The 21872-nt window shown below is 43.4% G+C and overlaps 2 protein-coding genes across 7 annotated transcripts; one reads left to right on the top strand and one right to left on the bottom strand.

Moving 5' to 3' along the window:
• The first annotated feature begins 2682 nt into the window (after positions 1–2682).
• LOC109675637 (sperm acrosome-associated protein 5-like) lies at positions 2683–8204 on the top strand. The gene is made up of 5 exons (XM_020152307.2): positions 2683–4805; positions 5670–5862; positions 6242–6400; positions 7847–7925; positions 8029–8204. The coding sequence occupies exons 1-5, from the start codon at positions 4755–4757 to the stop codon at positions 8141–8143; spliced, it is 597 nt and encodes a 198-aa protein (XP_020007896.2). The 5' UTR covers positions 2683–4754; the 3' UTR covers positions 8144–8204.
• A 1382-nt stretch (positions 8205–9586) lies between these two features.
• On the bottom strand, positions 9587–21123 carry LOC109675636 (uncharacterized). Of its 6 annotated transcripts, XM_074062854.1 has the most exons (6): positions 20653–21122; positions 20153–20336; positions 18947–19027; positions 12874–13000; positions 12535–12627; positions 9587–11957 (listed from the first exon to the last, which is right to left on the bottom strand). In XM_074062854.1, the coding sequence occupies exons 4-6, from the start codon at positions 12905–12907 to the stop codon at positions 10246–10248; spliced, it is 1839 nt and encodes a 612-aa protein (XP_073918955.1). In that variant the 5' UTR covers positions 12908–13000; positions 18947–19027; positions 20153–20336; positions 20653–21122; the 3' UTR covers positions 9587–10245. The 6 variants fall into 6 exon arrangements, with proteins under 6 accessions (XP_073918955.1, XP_073918954.1, XP_073918953.1 ...); XM_074062853.1 differs by lacking the exon at positions 18947–19027 and having other exon boundaries at positions 12874–13013; positions 20653–21123; XM_074062852.1 differs by lacking the exon at positions 18947–19027.
• Between the last annotated feature and the right edge of the window lie 749 nt (positions 21124–21872).

Below are 21872 nucleotides of genomic sequence, written 5' to 3'. Positions count from 1 at the left end.
AGCAAGTGACAATTGCAAATCTCCTTTGTGCCAGGCACTGTGTGAAGCACATGATATAACCTGCCTCAAGAGTCCCACAGTCCCCACTTGTCAGAAAAGGAAACTGAATCCCAGAGATAAGTGATTTGTTCAGGGTCACAACGTTCCCAAACTCAGATCCATAACTTCCACCTAATGATACTCTTCTTTTGCTTATTCAATATTCCACAGAATTTCCGGGAGATAACTGAGCCTCAATCTAGAGCCATTAAAACTAGCTAAGGAGGCTGGAGGAGTGACTCAAGTGATATGAGCGCCTGCCTAGCAAGCATGAGGCTCAAACCCCAGTACCGCCACCAAAAAAAACAAGAAAAGAAACTAGCCAAGGAATGGAGATTTCATGTAGACAAGGCAAAAAGAGAAAATAGGAGAGGGACTCAGATATCTTGCTGATGTTCCTGAATAACAGAGCCTCGTACATATAAAACTTGTCCACTCAGTGCATTAGGAGGTGGAAAACAGGGAGAAATGTTTTTGAGCCAGTGATACTCCCCTCAGAAACTGTCTCTGGGAGAGTTGGGGGCGTAGCTCAAGTGGTGGAGCACTTGACTAGCATTCAGGAGGCCCTGGGTTCAATCTCTAGTATGGCAATATAGAAATAAATAATAAATAAAACCATTAAGGGGCTGGGGATGTAGCTCAGTGCTAGAGCACTTGCCTTGCATGCATGAGGCACCACATAAATTTTAAAAATGCACACTTATTTTAAAAATTAAAATTAAATTTAAATTTAAATTTTATTTTTTAAAAAAGAAGGAAACTGTGGGCCTACAGAGCGCATCCTCAAGCTCCTGCTCAGAGCCAGGACACCCACTCTCTGTCCTGGGCCTCCTCGACCATTGCTCCCTACAGGTGTGACCTCCTCATCTGTAGCCTAAGCAGCAGATGGCTGGGTAAAGGGGTGTGGAAAGCTGACAGGTAAGTCCCTCGGCAGAGTGCACCCATGATATGACACTCCCACCCAAAGGCAATGAGAAAGGCCTCCCACCTGGATGGTGAGTCATCACTACAATTGCTCTTAAGGTAACATCTTATTTTTATTAGCATAAATTAATTATACACAGGGGCTTCCTCGTGATATTTCCATGCATGCATATAATAAACTTTGATCAAATTCACCCCCTCGATTCCTCTTTCTCATTCTTCTCCCCCATGATGCAGCTTATTAACAAAGGACGTTTGATGCATGTATGGAAGTGTCATGAAGAAACCCCTTATTACATCCAATACATGCCATTTCTTTTTAAGATCAAGAAACAAATAGGTTACAAGGTCTGTGGACTGTTGGAGCTGAGCAGTTCATTCCTGCTCCAAGTCCTGTCCACTGGCCCAGCACCTACCTATCAGAGGAGCTAACGAGCCCAGTGAGATTAAGAGAGTTGAAGGAACAGTTTTGTTACCCTTGTCCAAAGTTGCCTCCAGGTACTGGGCCCAGGGAGGAACATTTTCCACATGTCATGTAGGTTGCCCAAAGTGGGTTTTGTTCACCACTCTCTTACACCTTTTGTTTTTCTCCATGCTATTGTCTCAATGTTTGTGTCCTCCCAAATTTACATGTTGAAATCCCAACCTTCAATTTAATGGTGACAGGAGGTGAGGACTTGGGAGGTGATTATAATGGCCATGAAGGTGGAGCCTTATGAATGGGATTAATGCCCTTATGAAAGACATCCCTAGGCCAGGCATGGTGGCACACATGACTATAATCCCCATACTCACAGAATCTGAGGCAAGAAGATTGTGAGTTCGAGGGCAGCCTCGGCCTCAAAAAAATAAAAAAGAAAACAGGTTCCAGAAAAGTCATCTGTCCCTTTCACCAGGTTAGGACACAGAAGAGAAGGTGCCACCTATGAATCAGAAAGTGAGCCCTCATCAGACATTGAAGATGCTGACATCTTGGACTTCTCAGCCTCCAGAAGAATTAAATTTCTATTGTTCATAAACTACCCAGTTTATGACATTTTGTTACAGTAGCCGAAATGGGCCGGCACTTGATGACTCAGCTTACCTTGGAGCATTGGCACCATAGAAAGAAAAAGCCTTTTGAAATCAAGCAAATTTCGACTGAAAACTCGGTTCTTTATCCTTGAATATCTATGTAATTTTAGGAAAGTTACTTAATATTCCCTCAATCTCAGGGGTTTTATTTTTATAGAATAAGGTACTGACCTTGCTTACTGCTTTAATGTTCTAGTGCTTGCATTCTGAACATTTCTAACACTCAGTCTTGAATTCCATATCTCACATTCACCAAGTTCTCATACTGAGGAACAACAGCTTAAGTCTTGTAGACGAGTTCTCAGCACAGAGGGATCTGGTGGGAGTTCCCTAACTGGAGAAATGCCAACTTCCAGCCTGCCTAACCCACTCAACAATGGAATGAGAAAAGACAGAGCGCTGGCTTTTGCCTCATCCTATTTAGTATCCAGACTTCCAGTCTGGAAGGGAGGTCTACAAGGTTAGCATTCTTTGTGTAGCCGTCTGTGAATCAGCACTATCACCTCTCAGCCTAAATAGAAGAGGAAATTTAATTTGAAAAATTCCAATAATCCCAGCCCTGACCAGCATAGAAACATAGAAGAGAGAAATGGTCTAGGAGTACAATTCTGGTCAGTGTACTCAAAATTCAAGCACAATAGATGCTATTTAATAAGAATTCACCCAGGAATTCATGGACATAGCAAGACTAAGTCATCCACTTAACTGCCTTGCAGAATCCGTCTCAAGATCAGTAGTACCCAGGGAACTAAGTAACGGCCTAAAAATTCAGAGACTGTAGAATTTTCACACTTATCAAATCCTTCAGTGCACAACAGACCTGTGTTAAAATCCCTAAGCAAAGGTCTTGGATATATGGGGAGAAATACAGCTAATGGAGTTGGGATTGGGGGGGAGTGAAAATGTTTCAAAATTGATTGTGGTGAATATCTCCAAAAAACTGAATGGGTAAATTTTATGCTGTGTAAATTATATCTCATTAGCGCTCTTACAAAAATTCCTAGGCCCAAAAAGGACATATCTTATCAAGACTACAAAAAGTGTTGCCATTGTGAGCAGTCATTTTGGACCATGAAGAAGCAAGTGGGGATGGCAAAGCAACAGCACAGAAGGTGCCAGGTCTTTGGTGACCTTGGAGCAACTACACCAGCACTGAACTACCTACCTCCAAGAGAGAAATTGCCTTTTCTCTTTTTTGTGTTTTTGTTTGTGGCAGTAGTGGGGATTAAACTCAGGGCTTCTTGCTTGCTAGGCAGGCACTCTACCACTTAAGCCAAGACCCCAGCTCTTTTTGCTTTAGTGATTTTTTTGGGCTAGGGCCTCACGTTTTGCCCAGGCAAGCCTGGTCTGAGATCCTCTGATTTATGCTTCCCACCTAGCTGAGATGACAGCTGTGTGCCACCATGCCTAGATATTAGTTGAGACAGGTTATCAAGAACATCCCCTACCTCCAGCTGGCCTCAAATCATGATCCTCCCAATCTCCACCTCCTGAGTAGTTGGGATTACAGGCATGAGCCACTGGCCTGGCCTTCTTACCTCCTCTTGGAGCCAATGATACTTGTGGTAGTATTGATCTATGCAGCCAAACCTAATCCTGAACAATAATCAGACTTTTCCATTTTGGCCAATATGTCAGTAAGCAGGATGCAGGAGACTGGTGGGGGTGGTTAATAATGGGAGTGAAGGCCAAATTGGGAGTGAGTCGGGGCAGGAGAGGCAATGGGCAATGGAATGATGAATGAGCAGCAAAACAGAGTGACATATGGGGGGATAGACTGAAGGACTGACTGTTAAGGTTTGGATTTTAAATATCCCCCAAAAGCTCTTGTGCTGAAGGCTTGTCCCCAGTGCAGCAGTGTTTCAGAGGTGGGGCCTTTGGGAAGTGACTGGATCCTGAAGAATCTGACCTCATGGATGGATTAATCTATTTATAGATTCATAGGTTAATAAGCTATTGGGTCGTGGTGGAAACTTGAGGAGATGGGGAGGGCTGATGGGTCACTCAAGTGGTAGAGTGCCTGCCTTAGCAAGTGTGTGGCCCTGAGTTCAAGTCCCAATACCCCCCAAAAAAGGAGAGATGGGGCCTAGCTGAGAAAGTAGGTCACTGGGGGCATACCTCTCTCCCCACCACAGGCCCAGAAACAATGAAGCCAAGTAATCATGACTGAAACCTCTGAAAATCATGAAACCATGAGCCAGAATAAACCTTCCCTCCTTGTAGGATGTTTTCCTTGGGTGTTTTGTCACAGTGACAGGAAGCTGGCTAACACAATGGCTATGCATTAGATTTTGAATTAATTTGAGATCATGGTGAGGCTGAGGCTGTGATGAGACAATGAGGCATAATCTAAGTGGGAAGAGGTAAAAGCTGGAGCACGCTGTGGGCGAATAGGCAATGAGAGGTAGACCGAACAGACTTGACACAAATGCTCAGGATGAGACTGTGACTGAATGGAGCCTTGAGACACAATATGAGAAAGGAGAGGTGAGTTTAGGGAGAAAGTAGGAGTGTATGCACGAGGGGCAAAACAAGAAGGAACAAAGATGAATGTGAACCGGATCGAGATCGATCAAGAACAGTATGAAGGAGAAGGGGAGTCACTAGAAGTGAATGACAGCAGACAGGTGATGCAGGGTAGTAATCCAGGAATGTGGGGGGGTCCCTGCATCCCAGCAGGAATCAGCAGATGTGAATGAGCTAAAGCACGTACATGAATGGAGGTGACGGTGTGCAAAGCGAGAAGGAATGGAAGTGAAGAGCAGAAGGTGAGCGAGTGTGGGTATTGTGAGGCAAACAGAGAAGGGATGAAGGTCACATGGCCCAGAGTGGGTAAGCAGGAAACTTGGGGCCAAATGTGAGCAAAAAGTGGTGATTTCAAGGCACAGTGTGACTGAACAGGGTACTGAGGCATAGTAGGAGCAACTAGACATGAATCAGGAGCGGAAGGTGGGTGAGAAGTGGGTACCAAGGGTTACAATAGGAGCAAATGTAAGTGAATAAGAGGCCAAGTGAGAGGGAATGGGACGAATGAAGAGAAAACTGAGCAAGAACAGAGGTGAGCAAGCAGAGTGAGGACATATGGGTAGTTTGAGCTAGCATTTGGAAACAGTACAGGGGAGTAAAAGGGGGTGAGGGGCACAGGGTGAGGCTATGGTCGTCATATATTCTGCAGAGCACGAGGAATCCAAGGTGGCAGTAGACACGGTGTAGTGAATGGCACTGACCACTCAGCAGAGGGGGAAATGGAGACGACAAGGGTCAGATTGAGTAGAGATGGAGATGACCAGTTGGTAAAATGTTATTCGTGACAATAGAGTGGGACAGTGGGAATGGAGGGGGACGTGGGCCCAGCGCGAAGCCTAGCACTCAAGTCCTGTCTGTCTTTTGTCTCTCCCTGCATCCCTTTCTGATATCTCTAGGTTTATCCCTGTCTTTGTCTCCTTCCATCTCTGTGTAGCTGTCACTATCTTTCTTTTCCCTGTGAGTGTCTCCCAGTCTCCAACAGAGCTGGGACTGGGGAAAATGGTGAGGTGCTCAGACCTCTGGCTTCTGTGTTCTAGAATCTATCATTTAGACCAGTGCTCATAGAGCCTAGAGTTCCAGAATGCCCTGAATTCTAAACATTTCAGGGTGAGCCTGCAGCAAGGAATCAGCTGGCAAGGCTTATGGGTGTCAGAATGCAGGCCTGGGGCACTGTGCTGGTGACCATGACCACACTGATGATTACCACTATGGATGCGAAGATTTATGAGCGCTGTGAGCTGGCAAAGAAGCTAGAGAAGGCAGGCCTCAATGGCTTCCAAGGCTACAGCGTCGGAGACTGTGAGACTCCAATTGCCCCAAGTCCCACCCATACCCCAAACCACCCACTGCACTCAGACCCAGGCCTTGGTTGTCATCTTTCACCCCCCTTCCAGCAGGGCATGATCTTTCAGTCTGACTGACTGATGACTGGTTTAACCCAATTCTAATGTCATCATTATCATCATTGCCTTTACAACCATCACCTCAATCTCTATCATCAATACCATCACTAACATCAATATCATCACCATGACTTACATCTCACCAGAATCACCAACATCAACACCCTGCTACCAAATCCAGGGCATTACCCTCACAACTATGTCAATGATTATCCCAGTCTTCACTCGCTATTCCTATGCCCTAAGACTACCTCCTATTTCCCCTCTCTGCCCAGGGCTATGCATGGCACACTATGAGAGTGGCTTTGACACCTCCTTCGTGGACCACAATCCTGATGGCAGCAGTGAATACGGAATTTTCCAGCTAAACTCGGCCTGGTGGTGTGACAACGGTGTCACACCCACCCAGAACCTCTGCCACATGGATTGTCTTGGTAAGACAGCCCCAGAGGACACATGGAAGCCCTCCCTGGCACCCATGTACAAAAGAAAAGTGAAGGGAAAAGGAGAAAAGTTGCTTGGGCTGTTAGAGACAGCGTCCTGAATCCATAACCAGACTACATTGAGAGGTTGTCTAGGTTGCAGAGTTCCCAAACCTCATCAGAATGGAAGCTGCAGTTTCCTAAGACTCAGGAAACAGAAAACTTAGCTCCATGTGAAATAGAGGGAGACTGTCCTGATTTTTGGATTAAGGTTGTCTAGGCCCTGAAGGAAGAAATAGATGTTTGGAAGTAGGAAAAGAAACAAACTATCTCTGGGAAGAAAAGAGAGAACTTTCCATATAAAAGTGTAGTGTTGTTGAGGACAAAAATAGAATACCAATTGAAATTTCTCAGGGTTGGCCAAATGATGATTGAGGTTGTCCAAGATAGGCCAAAATGGAGACTTAAAGTTATTTCAGGCAAGTCCAAATGGAGGTTGAGGTTTTTTTAAGTCCTGTCAACATGACAAAAGAGGTCACCCAGGAAAGGCCAGATTGAAGGTTGAGGTTGCTTAGGACTGGCCACCATATAGGTTGAGATTGAGTGAGACAGGGTAAATGAATAATGAGTTTTTCCAAGGCTAAAATGAAGGTTAAGGCTATTCAATTAGAGACATGGAAATTGAGATAGTCCAGAAATAACGAAAATGGAAGTTGAAGTTACTCATAATCAATCAAAATGGCAGTTAAAACTGTCCAGCACTGAGCATGAGGCCCTGAGTTCAATCTCCACTACTTCAAAGAAAAAAAAGATTGCTGGGACTGGTCTACATGGGGGTTAAGATCATTGCTAACTAGCCTAGTGGCAGTTAAAGGTCCTCCTGGTCCAACCAGCACAGCAGTTGAGATCATGTAGGACCAGGCAACATGGTGGCTAAGGTTAAACAAGACTAGCCAATATGGGACATTGAAGTAATTCATAACCAGTCAAAATAGGAGTTGAGTAGATCCAGGACCTAACAATGTACTGTTTGAAGTCACTAGGACTGACCAGCATGGCAGTTAAGTAGCTTCCCAATCAGCCAATAGGTGGTTGGACCAGCCAGCATTAGATCATTCATAATCAGCCATTATGACAGCTGAAATCACCCAGAGATGGCCAACATGGAATCTGAGGTTGTCCAGTACCAGCCAATGTGATGGTTAGAGTTATTCATAGCCCGCCAACATGATAGTCAAGGACAACCAGGATCAGTCAACATGAGATAAGGTTGTACACAACCAGCCAACATGGTGGTTGAGGTCATTCATAAGCAGCTGGCAAAAAGTGAAGGTCATCTGCAATCAGCCAATGTAGTGACTGAGGTTATTCAGGACCCAAGGAACCCAGAAACTCTGGGTTCCATACATTATCACCCTGTCCTCAGTTCACCAGATCATCTTGTTCTCTTCTTCCCAGACCTGCTCAACCACCATATTCTGGACGACATCTTGTGTGCAAAGCAGGTCGTGTCCTCATATAACAGTATGAATGCCTGGTAAGTTCTGGACCCTAGACAGCCAAAGATGAGGTGGTACTACCATCCCCATCAATTTGTCTACTTCATTCTCACTCTCGCTCTCTCTCCCTTTGTTTCCCAGGGACTCTTGGGCCCAGCACTGTTCTGGTCATGATTTATCTGAATGGCTGAAGGGGTGTGATATGTATGTGAAAAATGACTCAAGGAAACACGGTGACTTAGATTCCTGGGGATAGAGATTTTCTTTTTCTCTCTTTGTTTCTTTTGTGGATTCAATAAAGGATGATGAATAATACAAAACCCACTGCTTATCAGAGAAGTCTCTTTATTTTCCCAATGCCTGAGGTAACCCTATTTAATCACTTCGATTCTTTCACAGCTCTAATGAAGAGACACCAGAGCACCTGGGGTGGGAGTTGTGGGAGGATAGTGTAGTGATTAAGAGCAGAAATGCTTCTGATTCCAATACCACAGGGTTTCAAGGCTGTGTTGCCACGAAAGAGGCACTTAATTCCTCCAATTTCCTCATCTGGAAAATGAGGATTATAATGCTATTAATGATCTCACGGTGTTATTGGGAGAATTAAATGAATTAATGATTGTAAAGCACATACAGTGCTTGCTATAAAAGTCAGTAATAGAGCCAGGGGTAGTGGCACAGACCTGTAATCACAACACTTGGGAGGCAAAGGCAGGAGGACTGCCAGGTTTCAGGCCAGCCTGGGTTACATGGTGAGATCCTGTCTCAAAAAAAAAAGTCCATCATAGGCTTGGAGATTAGAGGAGTCTAGTGGAAGGACATGAAACCTGGCTTCCTTTAAAAAGGACCAGTCTCAGATGAGGTCACTACAGGGTCTTTATTTAAGACATATACAGTCTCTTCAGGGGAGAACGGAAGTGGATTCAGCTTACACAGGAAGCTCAGAGGGAATTGAGAGTTTAAAATATTCACATTCTTGCACATCCTCCTACATATCGCCATGCTAACTCTCGGGCCCCATCGCCTTGTTCACAATCAACATCCTAAATTGCAAATGATAGACTGGGAATTTAGTCAAGGAATTCAATGATGCACAAAGTAATGATGTCTTTTTACACAATGCTCACGTTTCAGTCTGTGTCTTGGGCAGACCATTTAAGAATTGGAGCTTGACATTCTTTCTTTTGTCACTGGCAGTAGCCACTCCTATGAGGAAGCAGTCCCTCACATACTTTACAGTCCTTGCTTGGGGGTGGCTACTCATGCAAAACCTTGCTTTCAGCGTTCACTTCATCCAAAACAAGCACAGATAATCACTGAAGCAGCCTAGGGGCCACTGCATGCCAACAGAAGTTCAAGAACCCCCACCTTAATGTCAAATGGATTTCCCCTGTGTTCAGCCCCAACCAACACAGATAACTAAATGTCACATCTCCCTTGGGGTCCATAAAGGGTGCCATCGCTCTGGGTACTGACTTCTAAATATGATCATTATTCATCCAAGGCAGAAGAAATAAGCACTGCTGAATTTAAGTAAAAAATGAGTCTTCTAAAAGCCAATCAGGCAGCTTTTAGTCTTTCTGGGAAGGCTGCCCAATCAATCTCAGAAAAGGGGAAGGTCCACGTAGAGAAAAATAACTGAAATCTTGCCCACAGAACAGGCTGGGGTGGAATCATTGGCTTTTGCGACTGTTGCTACTTCTGGAAGCTGGATTTGAAGCACTAGAGGTGTGGGACTTTTTTTTTTTTTTAGATAGTTCTGATTGTGCACTCTCTTTAATAATTAAGAACATTTATAGTATATTCTTCATTGCTGTTCCTTTGGTAGTTATCATTAAATCTGTAATTTCATATCATTCGATAAACCCATTTTTCTATGAGAAATGACAAAGTAGGTATTTCAAATAAGATTTCATGAATTTTTTTCTATGAGACTTTGGTATTAAATTTGGAAACCTATTTCCCTCATATCATTTCCAAGGGACTATGCTTATTGAAATTAGTTAAATCGGGCTTCCCTTGATACCTCTGCCCAGATTTATGATGAGGTTTGGCTTCCAACTGACAATTCTCATATATTCAAGGAATCAAAAGACTTCAGTGTTGACCAACCTCTTCGATGTGAAATGATCATTCAGTACACCCATGATACAGGTTCAAAGGCCAAGTCTTTACTTCAGGACCTTGGATCTTGCTACTCCTTCTACCTGGAATGCTCTTCCCCCAGGATGGCTGGTGCTTCATTTTCAGGTCTAAGCTCAAATGTGATGTCATCAAAAAAGCTTTCCCTGATCTCCGCAGGTAAATAAAGCACAATCTCCCACCTCACCTTTTGCATTTTCTTTCTCTTTGACTTTTCTATGAAAGATCTTCTGTTTTCAGTTCTTTGGTTTCTATTCTCTCTGAGTTCTCTAACCCATGCTGAACCGTGACTCTGGGAGGGTTTCTCTCATATTCAGGACAGTCATAGGGTTTGTCTCCTATGTGAGTTCTCTTATGTACAGTGAGTTTGGATTTCTCTCTGAAGGCTCTGCTACACTTATCACATTTATAAGGTCTCTCTCCTGTGTGAGTCCTTTGATGTATAATGAGATATGATTTTTGGGAGAAAGCTTTCTCACATACATTACACTCATAGGGTTTCTCGCCCGTGTGAACTCTTTGATGAATAATGAGATATGATTTCTGGAAGAATGCTTTATCACATTCATTGCATTCATAGGATTTCTCAAATTTTTCTCTTGTATGAGCTCTCTCATGTAGCATGAGATATGACTTCCGGGAGAAAACTTTTCCACATACTGTGCATCCATCTGTCTTTTCTCCTGTATGGATTCTCTGATGAGCACTGAGGCTCAGCTTAAGTGTAAAGGCTCGTCCACATTCTGAGCACACGTAAGGTTTCTCTCCTGTATGAATTCTTTGATGCCTGCGTAGTGTTGATTTTTCTCTGAACGACTTACCGCATTCATTACATTCAAAAGGTTTCTCTCCTGTGTGTGTCCTCTGATGTACACTGAGATGTGCCTTTTGGTTGAAGGCTCGCCCGCATTCTGAACATTCGTAGGGCTTCTCTCCCGTGTGAGTTCTCTGATGGATAATAAGCTTTGTCTTTTCTCGGAAGGCCTTGCCACACTCATTGCAAACATACGGTTTTTCTCCCGTGTGAGTTCTTTGATGTATATTCAGTGTTGATTTCTCTCTGAAGTATTTACCACAATCCGTGCACTCAAAAGGCTTTTCTCCTGTGTGTGTTCTCTGATGTACACTGAGGTGTGCCTTTTGGTTGAAAGTTTTCTCACAGTCTGAACATTTATAGGGCTTCTCTCCTTTGTGAGTTCTCCGATGGATGATAAGATTTGTCTTTTCTTGGAAGGCACTGCCACACTCAGTGCATACATATGGTTTTTCACCCGTATGAGTCCTTTGATGTATGTGCAGGGTTGATTCCTCTCTGAAGGATTTACCACATTCATTACACTCAAAGAGTTTGTCTCCTGTGTGCACTGTCTGATGTATACGGAGGTGTGGCGTCTTGTCAAATGCTTGCCTACAATCTGCCCACTGATAAGGTTTCTCTCCTATATGAGTGATCTGATGAACAATGAGGAGGGAATCCGTGCTGAGGGTTATTCTGCACTCAGGACATTCATAGGCTTTCTCTGCAGCTGAAGTCATATCATACTGAACAAAGTTATGACTGGGACCTTTCCCATATGTACTGCAGTCATGGGGTTTTATTCCATCATTTATGCCATGCCTGCCATGAATTAATAATTTCCCACACCCATTACATTCATAACACTCCTGAGCTGCAAAGTTCAGACTGTTAGGGCTGAGTAAGCCCAAATTATCTTTAAAAATTTTCCCATATGAGTCACTCCTATAGGGAGTACGTCCTGAAGAAACTCCCCATGTGCTCTGAGGAAGTGGAAGTGGGTTTACAAATTCATCACATCCATGAGCTCTTTCCTCAGTCACATTTTTCTCAATCATGGATAGAGTTTGCCTCAGGTGTGTATTTTGGTTTCCCTGGTGCCTCTGCAGCTGGTCTTCAGCTTGCCCATATTCTGGAAAGAAGAAGAATACACCATATTCTAGAAATACACCTTTGTCAGAAGGAGAGCTCCGGCAGGGCTGATTAATTTCATTTAAGTCTAGATACCAGTCAGAAAGAAATTCCAAGCACATGTCTCTTCTACACTCAGAGCTTGAGGGGAGAAAACAAAGTTGATCTAATAGACACTGGAATTGGAAAGTAACGATAAATATATGTAACATGATTGTTTAAAAAAATAGCTTAAAACTAGAGAGAGAAGGTAAAAATAAGTTTAGGTAGCCATGAATAGGGAAAAAAAGGATACTGGAAAGGTAGAAGGTTCAGGAGTTGGGGGAAGGGAGACTCAGAATGCAAAGAGCCTTTCAGAAAGGCTGACAACAATTCAGGTGAACAAAAGAAGATGCAGAAGAATGTAGTCTAGTTCCTCACCATTGCACTCCAAGAGCAGCATGAGACAATAACTCAAAAAACTGACAATTTGTAGTTAGCAATGATAGTACATAGCCGTAGGGAGGTATTTTGGATCTTACAAGATTGCCACCCCTCTAGGGTCTTACTCTCATTATCTCCCAATTCTCCTTTCTTACCTGTATAACTTGGGCTTGGGATTTCTCTCTTTATGATCCCAAGGACTCCCTGCTCCAAAGAGGCAATTACTTCTGGTTTGGTAATAGGATATCCTGGAATGGAAAATGATACAAGACTTGGGTAACTCTGTTACCCACTGCTTTCAGGGCTTCAAAACATTAGGAAGGTAATTTTAATGAGGGTAAATGTCACATAGGAGGTGAAAGTAAACCTTCACTTTTAAGAGGGAATAAGAATCTTTAGTCCCTAGAGTCTGAGGTCAAAGTATTGAGGCACATCAGAGATGGAAAGTTACTATACTGGGGACACTGTGAATTACTCAGGGAAGCCATCCTCACCCAGAGAGACAAGATGGCTATAATTCTCTAGCATCACATCTCTGTATAGGGTCCTCTGAGTAGGGTCCAGTTGATTCCACTCTTCCTGGGTGAAGTCCACAGCCACATCCTCGAATGACACTGATCCCTGTAATTGCATACTTTTATTCAATCAGTTTGATAAAAATTAAAGTGATGGTATTTTCCCCAAAATATTATTAAGTCTTTATTTGTAGTGCTTTTTAAAAATTCGCACATATTATACATATTTATGGAATACAGAATGATATCTATCTTATCTATCTATCTATCTATCTATCTATCTATCATGTATACTGATCTGACCAAGGTTGTTGGCGTGATGATGGGGTTTTTTTGTTGTTTTCCTTTTTGGCAGCCCTGGGGTTTGAACTCAAGGCCTCATGCATGCTAGGCAGGTGCTGTACCACTTGAGTCACTCTGCCAGCCCTTTTTCTGTGATGGGTTTTTGTTTTGTTTTGTTTTGTTTTGTTTTGAGATAGGGTCTTGCGAACTATTTGCATAATGATGTCTTTAAAATAAAAGGAATATTTTTCAGAAAGAAGTTACTGTTGAATCACTTCAAAAAGCCTTCTAAGGTTCTGGGTGTGGAGCTTGGTGGCACAGTGCTTGAGTAGCTTGTGTGAGGCCCTGGGTTCCATCCCTACCACTGCAAAAATTTAAAAAAATAAACAACACTTTGCTAAGATGTTTGCCAAGATGCTACAGAAACTACAAAGAACTCCTATGAATTCATAAGATGAATATAGATAGCCCAATAGAAAAACAAAAAAAATTTTAATAGACAATTTCACAAGAAAAGGATATCTAAATTATCAACGGACATATGAAAGGATGCTGACCATCATTAGCCATGAGATAAATGTAAACTTAAACCACACTGGGACACCAATATACACCAACAGAGTGCTAAAACTAAAACTAACAACCCAAATGTTGGCAAAGATGTGTAGCAACTACAATTCCTCTACGTTGTTGATGGGAGCAATATGGTACACACACTTTGGAAAACAGCTTGACAGAATCTACTAAAACTGAAAACACCCCTAACATAGGGCCTAGCAACCCCACTTTTTTTTTTTTTGCAGTACTGGGGCTTGAACTCAGGGCCAACACTTTGAACCACTCCTCCAGCCCTGTTGTGTGTTGGGTATCTTTTAGACAGGGTCTCATGGAACTATTTGCCCAGCCTGGCTTCGAACCTCGATCCTCCTGATCTCTGCCTTCCAAGTAGCTAGGATTACAGGCGTAAGCCACCGGTGCCTGGCCCTATTCTTCAGTATATATCAATGAAATACACACATCTATTCATCAAGACCTGTATAAGACTTCATAGAAGTATTACTTGTACTAGCCAAAATGGACACATTCCCCAGCAGTGGAACACGTGAACAACTGTGATTCACTCATACACTGGGCTAGTACACACCTTAATGGAAAGACAACAAACTATTGATCCATAGAGCAACAAGGAAGAATCTTAAAAACACAGTGGTGGTGGGAGTGTAGCTCAGTGGGAGAGCACTTGCCTAGTGTGCAAGGCCCTACCACCACAAAAAAAAAATTAGGATAAGTCCCAGAAACCAGACTCAAAAGCATAATAATGTATGATCCTATTGATGACATTCAAGAAGAGGCAAAAAATAATCTATGGAGATTGAAATCAGAGAGTGGTTACCCATAATGCAAAAGACTGGTTGGAAGTGGCATGAAGCCTTCTGGGTGGCATGTCATTTCCTTTTTTTTTTTGATCCAGGTACCGATCACATGGGTGTTTTCAATTTGCAGATATTCATGAAAATGCACACTTAATAAACTTTTCTCTGTACCTTATGCTTTAGTAAGTCTACCCCCAAAGATTTTTAGCTAAGTTTCCATAAAAGAGTTAACAAATAATAAGACAGATTTTAAAAACCCCCACAGGAGCAGGGCATGGTGGCTCACACCTGTAATCCCAGATACTCAGGAAGCAGAGATAAGATGGATTGTGGTTCAAAGCTAGCCTGGGCAAAAGGTTCAAGAGATCCCATCTCATTCAATTAAAGCTAGGTGTGGTAGTGTGCACCTGTCATTCCAGCTACACAGGAAGCAAAAATAGGATGATTGCAATCCAGGCCAGCCCAGGTATAAATGTGAGACCCTATATCAAAAATAGACAAATCAAAAAGGGCTGGGGTGGCTCAAGTGGTAGAACAAGTTCAAGGTCTAGCAAGTTCGAGGCTCTGAATTCAAACCCCAGTGCCACAAAAAAGAAAAAGTTAAAAAAAAAACAGTAAAAGAAGCCATGTATATCAAAGAACAGTTCACAAAAGAAATATAAAAAGGATACTCAGGAGGCAGAGATCAATAGGATCATGGTTCAAAGCCAGCCTGGGTAAATAGTTCATGAGGCCCTATCTTGAAAAAACCTTCACAAAAAAGGGATGGTAGAGTGGCTCAAGGTGTAGGCTTTGAGTTCAAACCCCAGTACCACAAAAAAAAAAGAAAAAATATAAAAAGGAAAACCATAGAAAGAGCTCAACCACATTGATAAATAAACACATACCAATAAAACGGAATATTTTCAACTATCAAATAGCAAGGCTTAAAGCTATGGCAATGGACTTGCTGCATGGTTCAAGTGGTAGACTATCTGCCTAGCAAGTGCTAGGCTCTGAGTTCAAATCCCATACTGCAAAAAATAAATAAAAATAAAACCATGACAAGAGAATTCAAAAGGGTAACTGTGATTCATTATTAGTGGATGTGTCAATATGTATGAACATTTCAAAAGGCAATTTGTCAATGCATATGTCATGCATGTGTGTTCACACAGGTCACAGGACAAATTACTACCACACTGCAATAGACATCATGGAAGTCCTCCAATATGGAGCTCATTAATAAATCATGGTACGAGCATACCAGAAAAAATGGAGCTGCTAAAAATCTCTAGGTGTTCAATCCCCAGTACCAACCAAAAAATACCTCTGACAGCTGAGAGAGGACGTACACACCTGTAATCCCAGTTACTCAGGAGGCAGAGACAAGAGGATCAAGGCTGGAGACCAGCCCAGGCCAAGAGTTATCTAGACCCTATCACAAAACCAAGCCAGGCACATTGGCACAAGCCTGTGGTCCCTGCTACTCAGGAGGTAGAGAAAGGACAATCTAGGTCTGAGGCCAGCCCAGACAAAGTTAGCATGAGATCCTATCTGAAAAACAAACTAAAAAAGCAAAGAGGACTGGAGACATGGTTCAAGTGGTAGAGCACTTGCCTAGCAAACACAACACTCTGAGTTTAATCCCCAGTGGCACAAAAATATAAATATCTCTATGTAGCTGAGCATGTTGGTGCACACCCATGTCAGCTACTCGGGAGGCAGAGGTAGAAGAATCAGAGCTCAAAGCCACCTAGGCAAATGCATAACATTCTGTCTGAAAAACAGGCATGGCTGAAGTGATAGAGTGCTTGTCTAGCAAGCATAAGGTCCTGAGTTCAATCCCCAGTACCTCAAAAAAAATCTCTATGTGAGCAAGATGTGGTAGTGCATACCTATATGCCCATTTCTCAGGAGGCTGAGACAGGAAGATCACAGGTTTGAGGCCAGTGTAGCTACCTAGCAAGAGCTTGTCACTGAAAAACAAGGCCAGGAGTAGTGACTCATGCCTACAATCCCAACTACTCAGGAGGCAAAGATAGGGAGGATCACAGTTAGAGGCCAGCCCCGGCAAAAAGTGGGAGAGACCCCATCTCAATAAATTGTGTTTGGTGGTGTGTTCCTTTGATCCCAACTACAAAGAAGGCTACAGGTAGGAAGATGGAGGTCTGAGGTCAGTCCCAGGCAAAAACATAAGACCTTGCCTCAAAAATAATTAAAGCAGGGGCTGGTAGAGTGGCTCAAGTGGTAGAGTATCTGCCTAGCAAGCATGAGGCCCTGAGTTCAAACCCCAGTACCACCAAAAAATAATAATAATAATAAACAACTTTTTAAAAATAACTAAAGCAAAAAAGGGCTAGGCGTATGGCTCAAGTGGTACAGCACCTGCCTAGAAAGTGTGAAGCCCTGAATTCAAACCCCAATATCACAAAAATAAAATATTTATGTAGGTATAGCTTAGAGGTAGAACACTTGCCTCCCATGGCTCAGCACTGAAAAAAACCAAAACAACCCATTAAAAAAAAACCTCTAGGTGGATGCCAGTGGCTCACGCCTGTAATCCTAGCTACTCGGGAGGCAGAGATCAGGTGGATCTCAGTTCAAGGCCAGCCCAGGCAAATAGTTCTCAAGACCCTATTTCAAAAACAATGGCTGGTGGAGTGGCTCAAGTGGTAGAGTGCCTGCCTAGCAAGTGGGAGGCCCTGAATTCAGACCCCAATACTGAAAAAAAAAAAAAAGAAAACCAAAAATCCTTTATGTCCTTATGTCCTGATACTGAAACAGCTTTAGCAACAAATGCTCACTGAGTAGAACTATCTCAGCTTTGCCAGTGGTACAACATTGTGTCACTTTGCTTATCCACTCTGGGACTTGGCTCCTCACCTGCACAATGCACGCAATGACACCCTCTCTATAGGGTTATTGTGAGAATTAAAGGCCGTCACGTGGCTGGTGGAGTTGGAATAAGTGGTGGAATGGTCACTGCCTAGCAAGTATGGGGCCCTTAGTTCAAACCCTAGTACTGCCAAAAAAAAGGTGACCATGCATATACAGTGTTTAATACAGTGCCACGCACAGTGTAAGCTACCTTACCTGTCGGCTACTCTTCTGCCACCTCTATTGTCATTAGTACTATCATTCTTTTTTTTTTTTTTGGTGGCACTGGGGTTTGAACTCAGGGCCTCATGATTGCTACACAGGTACATTCTACCACTTGAGCTACTCTGCAAGCCCTTTATCAGCATTCTTGTTTCTAGTACAGGTTGAGTATCCTTTAGCCAAAACACGTGGGACCAAAAAATAGTTTCAATTCTGGATTTCTTTTTGTTTTGGAATATTTGCCTACAGGAGCTATGCTGGGGATGAGACATAAGTGTAAACATGAAATTCACTTGTTTCATATACACCTTATATACATTTTAAAGGTAATTTTATACAGTATTTTTAGCATGTCTGCATTTTTTTGGTGGTACTGGGGAGTTAACTCCAAGACCCCACTTACTAGGAGACACTCTTCCTCTTGAGCCACCACCTCCAGCCTTTTTTGCTTTAGTTATTTCTGGGATAGGGTATTGTGTTTTTGCCCAGGCTGACCTAGACCACAATCTTCCTATTTATGCTTCCCATGTAGCTGTAGCTGGGATTATAGTGTAACCCACTGTGCCCAGCTATTAGTTGAAATGGGGGACTCACTAACTTTTTGCACCAGCTGGCCTCAAACCATGATCCTCCTAATCTCCGCCTCCCAAGTACCTGGGATTACAGATGTGAGCCACTGCATCTGGCAGTGTGCCTGCATTTTGACTGTGACCCATCATATAAGGCTGGATAAGGAATTTTCAACTGGGGCATTGTGTCCTCAAAACAATTTTCAGCTTTTGAAACTTTTTGGCATGTTCAACTTGTTCTACTATTATCAATATTATTCTGTAAAGGGAAAACAGACTTGCAAAACAGTTTTAAGTAGTGAGCAAACTGTAGCTAAAGGAATGCTTATGTTAACCACATGTTCAGAAGCATATGTAAATATAAAGAGAAGGGATACAGGAGGGAGAGAGAGAGGTGTATAGGCCGAAATTAACCAAATCCACTGGAGAATTGGTTATCTGGAGTGAGAAGTTGATGTAAGTTTCCCTTTTTATTTGTTATTTTATTTTATTTATTTTTGAATGGTACTGAGGTTTGACCTCAGGGCCCCACACCTACCAGGCATGTAATCTATCACTTGAGCCACACCTCCAGCCCAGTTTTCCTTCTTAGTTTTATTGATTTATTAATATTTTTATGTGTTGCTGGGGATGCTTGCACATACTAGGCAATGTTCTACCCTACTGAGCTGCATCCCAGCCCTTCATTTCTTGAGACAGGGTCTCACTATGTAGCCCAGGCTGGCCTCCAACTTCCAATCCTCCTACCTCTGCCTCCAAAGTGCTGGAATGACAGGCACCACACCTGGCCAAAGAGTTTGAATTTTTGGTGCCACTCCTATCTCACTTCTGTAGAAAGAGAAAAATTATGAAATAATTGAGACTTTTAAAAGAAGAGTAGGAGGGAAAGAACTGAAAATGGTCAGGAATGTCATGAATTCTCAACTTTAGAAGGAAAAAGGCAGCCCTGTGAGTTTCACAGGCTGCACTGAAATCCCAGATAAGAAAACAACATGTATCAGAAAAGAATTTGAAGGACATGGATTTTTTTTCCCTGTGTGAACCAGAACAAAAGAGAACTGTTTGTGCGAGCATGGCTTTGTTCTCCTGAAGAGTTACATCCCTTCAGCTCTGCTGTGGCAGGACACCTTTTGACTGCCATTAAGACATATTTTAAGTCACAGCAGAGCAATCCTAGTCCTGTCTAGTACAGATTGCTGATGGGGACTTGACTGATCCATCAGAGAACTGTCTGATCAACAGCAGGAAATCCTGGTGTCTGAGGAAGTGGTTCACTTTCTCTGTATGGGTGAGTTAAATAAAGCAAGTGTGTTTCCTTCCCCTTATGTAGTGGCTGGAGGAAGCTCAGGAAAGTAACTCTAGCTCAGTGTAAGCACACAGAATCCTCTGATCTACATATATACATTTCAGTCATGCTCTGGTCTTGGTCTACCTTCCTAAATCTAACTTCGTGTGTTTTGCTTTTTTTTTGCGGGGGGGGGGGGTTGAGACAGGGTCTCACTATGTAGTTCAAGCTGGCCCAAAACTCTCAATCCTCCTGCCTCAGCCTCCTGGGTACTGGGATTACAGGTGTGCACCACCATGCCAGGCTCTGTATGTGTTTATACATATCCATTTTATGGTATAAATAATAAAATGATAATATCAAAGTCATAGTTAAGCCTTATTATGTATGTGTCAGGCTTGTTCTAAACACTTTGATTAACTCAATTGATCTTCAAAACAGCCATACCAAGTAGGTATTATCATTATTATCATCACCATCATTATCATTCCTACTTTACGGTTAGGGAAACTAAGGCACAGAGGGGCTAGATGACTTGCCTAAGCTCATAAAAAACACTGAGCTCCAGAGTCTGTGGTCTTAACCACTATACAATACTGCTTTCTCCCTGGTGCGCATCCTAATATGGGGAGGGGGAGGGGGAGGGGGAGAAGCAAGTAAGAACTTACCCGGAACTCAGTCATGTCTGACTGTTGTGGAGACAAGGCAAAGGCCTAAAAAGGCAGAACTGTTGAGAGGGAGGAGAAGAAAAGAGAAGAGCTGCAGATGGCAAGGAATACCCAGATTGAAAGTTCACCAAATCACCAGGCCAGAAATCCACAAATGCCAGCTGGTAAAATGGCCACGCTACAGCTAAGAAAAAAGGGAAAGGAGACATTTGTTTTCCCCACGTATCCCCATCACCCAACAACTCAGCCCGTTCATGGACCTCAGAGGCGATCCAACATTCACCACCACAGATTGCCCATCGCTGACTCAAAACCCCCATCACACACTCCACAGAGGCCCTCATCACTCACACTACAGACCCCATCACTCACTCTACAGACCCGCTCTTCCACACCCCGCAGCCCCTCGGTCACAGACTCCACAGACCCCATCACTCCTCTTACAGCCCCCTCTCCCAGACGTTCATTACTCATTTCAGAGCCCCTCCCCAAGTACTCACCCAGTGAATTCGTGTCTTTAGATAGTCCACACTCTCCCGTGTCACTCCGCCCGCAGAGTACCAGCCCTCTCACTTCCGCTCTGAGTGAACTCTGCCCTCCTTCATCCCCTGCTCTGATGTTAAAATCCCAAGTCTTACTCTGCCAAAGTCTCCCTAATGTTTCCAAAATCAGTCATAACTTCCTGTGATAGCCACTTTTTCGTCCTTTACCCCGCCTTGGTTACTGTCAGTCACTACACTTGTTCATGCGCAGTAGCCCTTCCTGAAGCCAACGGTACTAGGAGCCCAAATTATTTTGATTACCACAATGATCGTTTTGGGTGGTAGGAAAAATGGCCGCGCCGATAAGCCGGGTTGTCAAGGGAGCAGACATCTTTACAGCCTTTACCATTCCGTACAGCGGAGAAAATCCGCCTCTTAAAGTTTGGAAGAGATATGATTTCAGGAAGAACTTAAAAACCTGGCGATAACAGTGTACACGGACAGACTAATTATGGGCGAATTATGGGCGTGATTTTTACAAATTTAGAGCTGAGGACCACAGGCCCCCCCCCCCCGCCTCCGCGGGGAGCTACAACGGGGGGGGGGGTGCTGGAATGGTACAATCCTCCCCGGGAGCTGTTCCGAAGAGAAAGCAATCAGAGCAGAGAATAATACATCTCTCGATAGACCAGTACGACTATGGAGATGAGGAGAAAGTATGGAGGTGGCAGTCCTCTCAAAGAAATAACACCAGGGAGAAAGGTACTGTTGGGCTGCCTGTGGAGAAGGCCCGGGTTGGTACAGTCCGCGGTGGAAGATACCAAGATGCAGATGTGGGACTGGTAAAATTCTGTCCTCAGAGAAATACATGCGAAGTGACACCGGCAAGCACCGGTGCAGAGAGAGTTGGAGACAGAAGGTCCGAGGGAAAGGGAGTTGGACAAAATGGGATCTTAGTAAGAGAATAGAAGAGAATTCAGATAAGCTTGACAGTGATTCCCCCTCCGCCATGCCCACATTCCTGAGAACCTGCTGCAGAGGGATTTGGGAATGCCAGGATGCCAGAGCTCCTGTGGGATCTCTACTCAGGACCTGCTTGAAGCCTGGAGAATGGACAGGAAAGACAACGCTCAGGTTCAAGACCTCAAACAGACTCCCCTCATTAAGCACACTATCATTTGACCATGTGAAAAGACAAAATGCAAGGAAGAAGAAAGGAGATGATTCTTTTCAGGCTA

Source organism: Castor canadensis, chromosome X (genome assembly GCF_047511655.1).
Source record: "Castor canadensis chromosome X, mCasCan1.hap1v2, whole genome shotgun sequence".
NCBI classification, from domain to species: Eukaryota; Metazoa; Chordata; class Mammalia; order Rodentia; family Castoridae; genus Castor; species Castor canadensis.
Note: the sequence above shows the minus strand (reverse complement) of the source record. Positions and strands in the feature narration are given on the sequence as shown.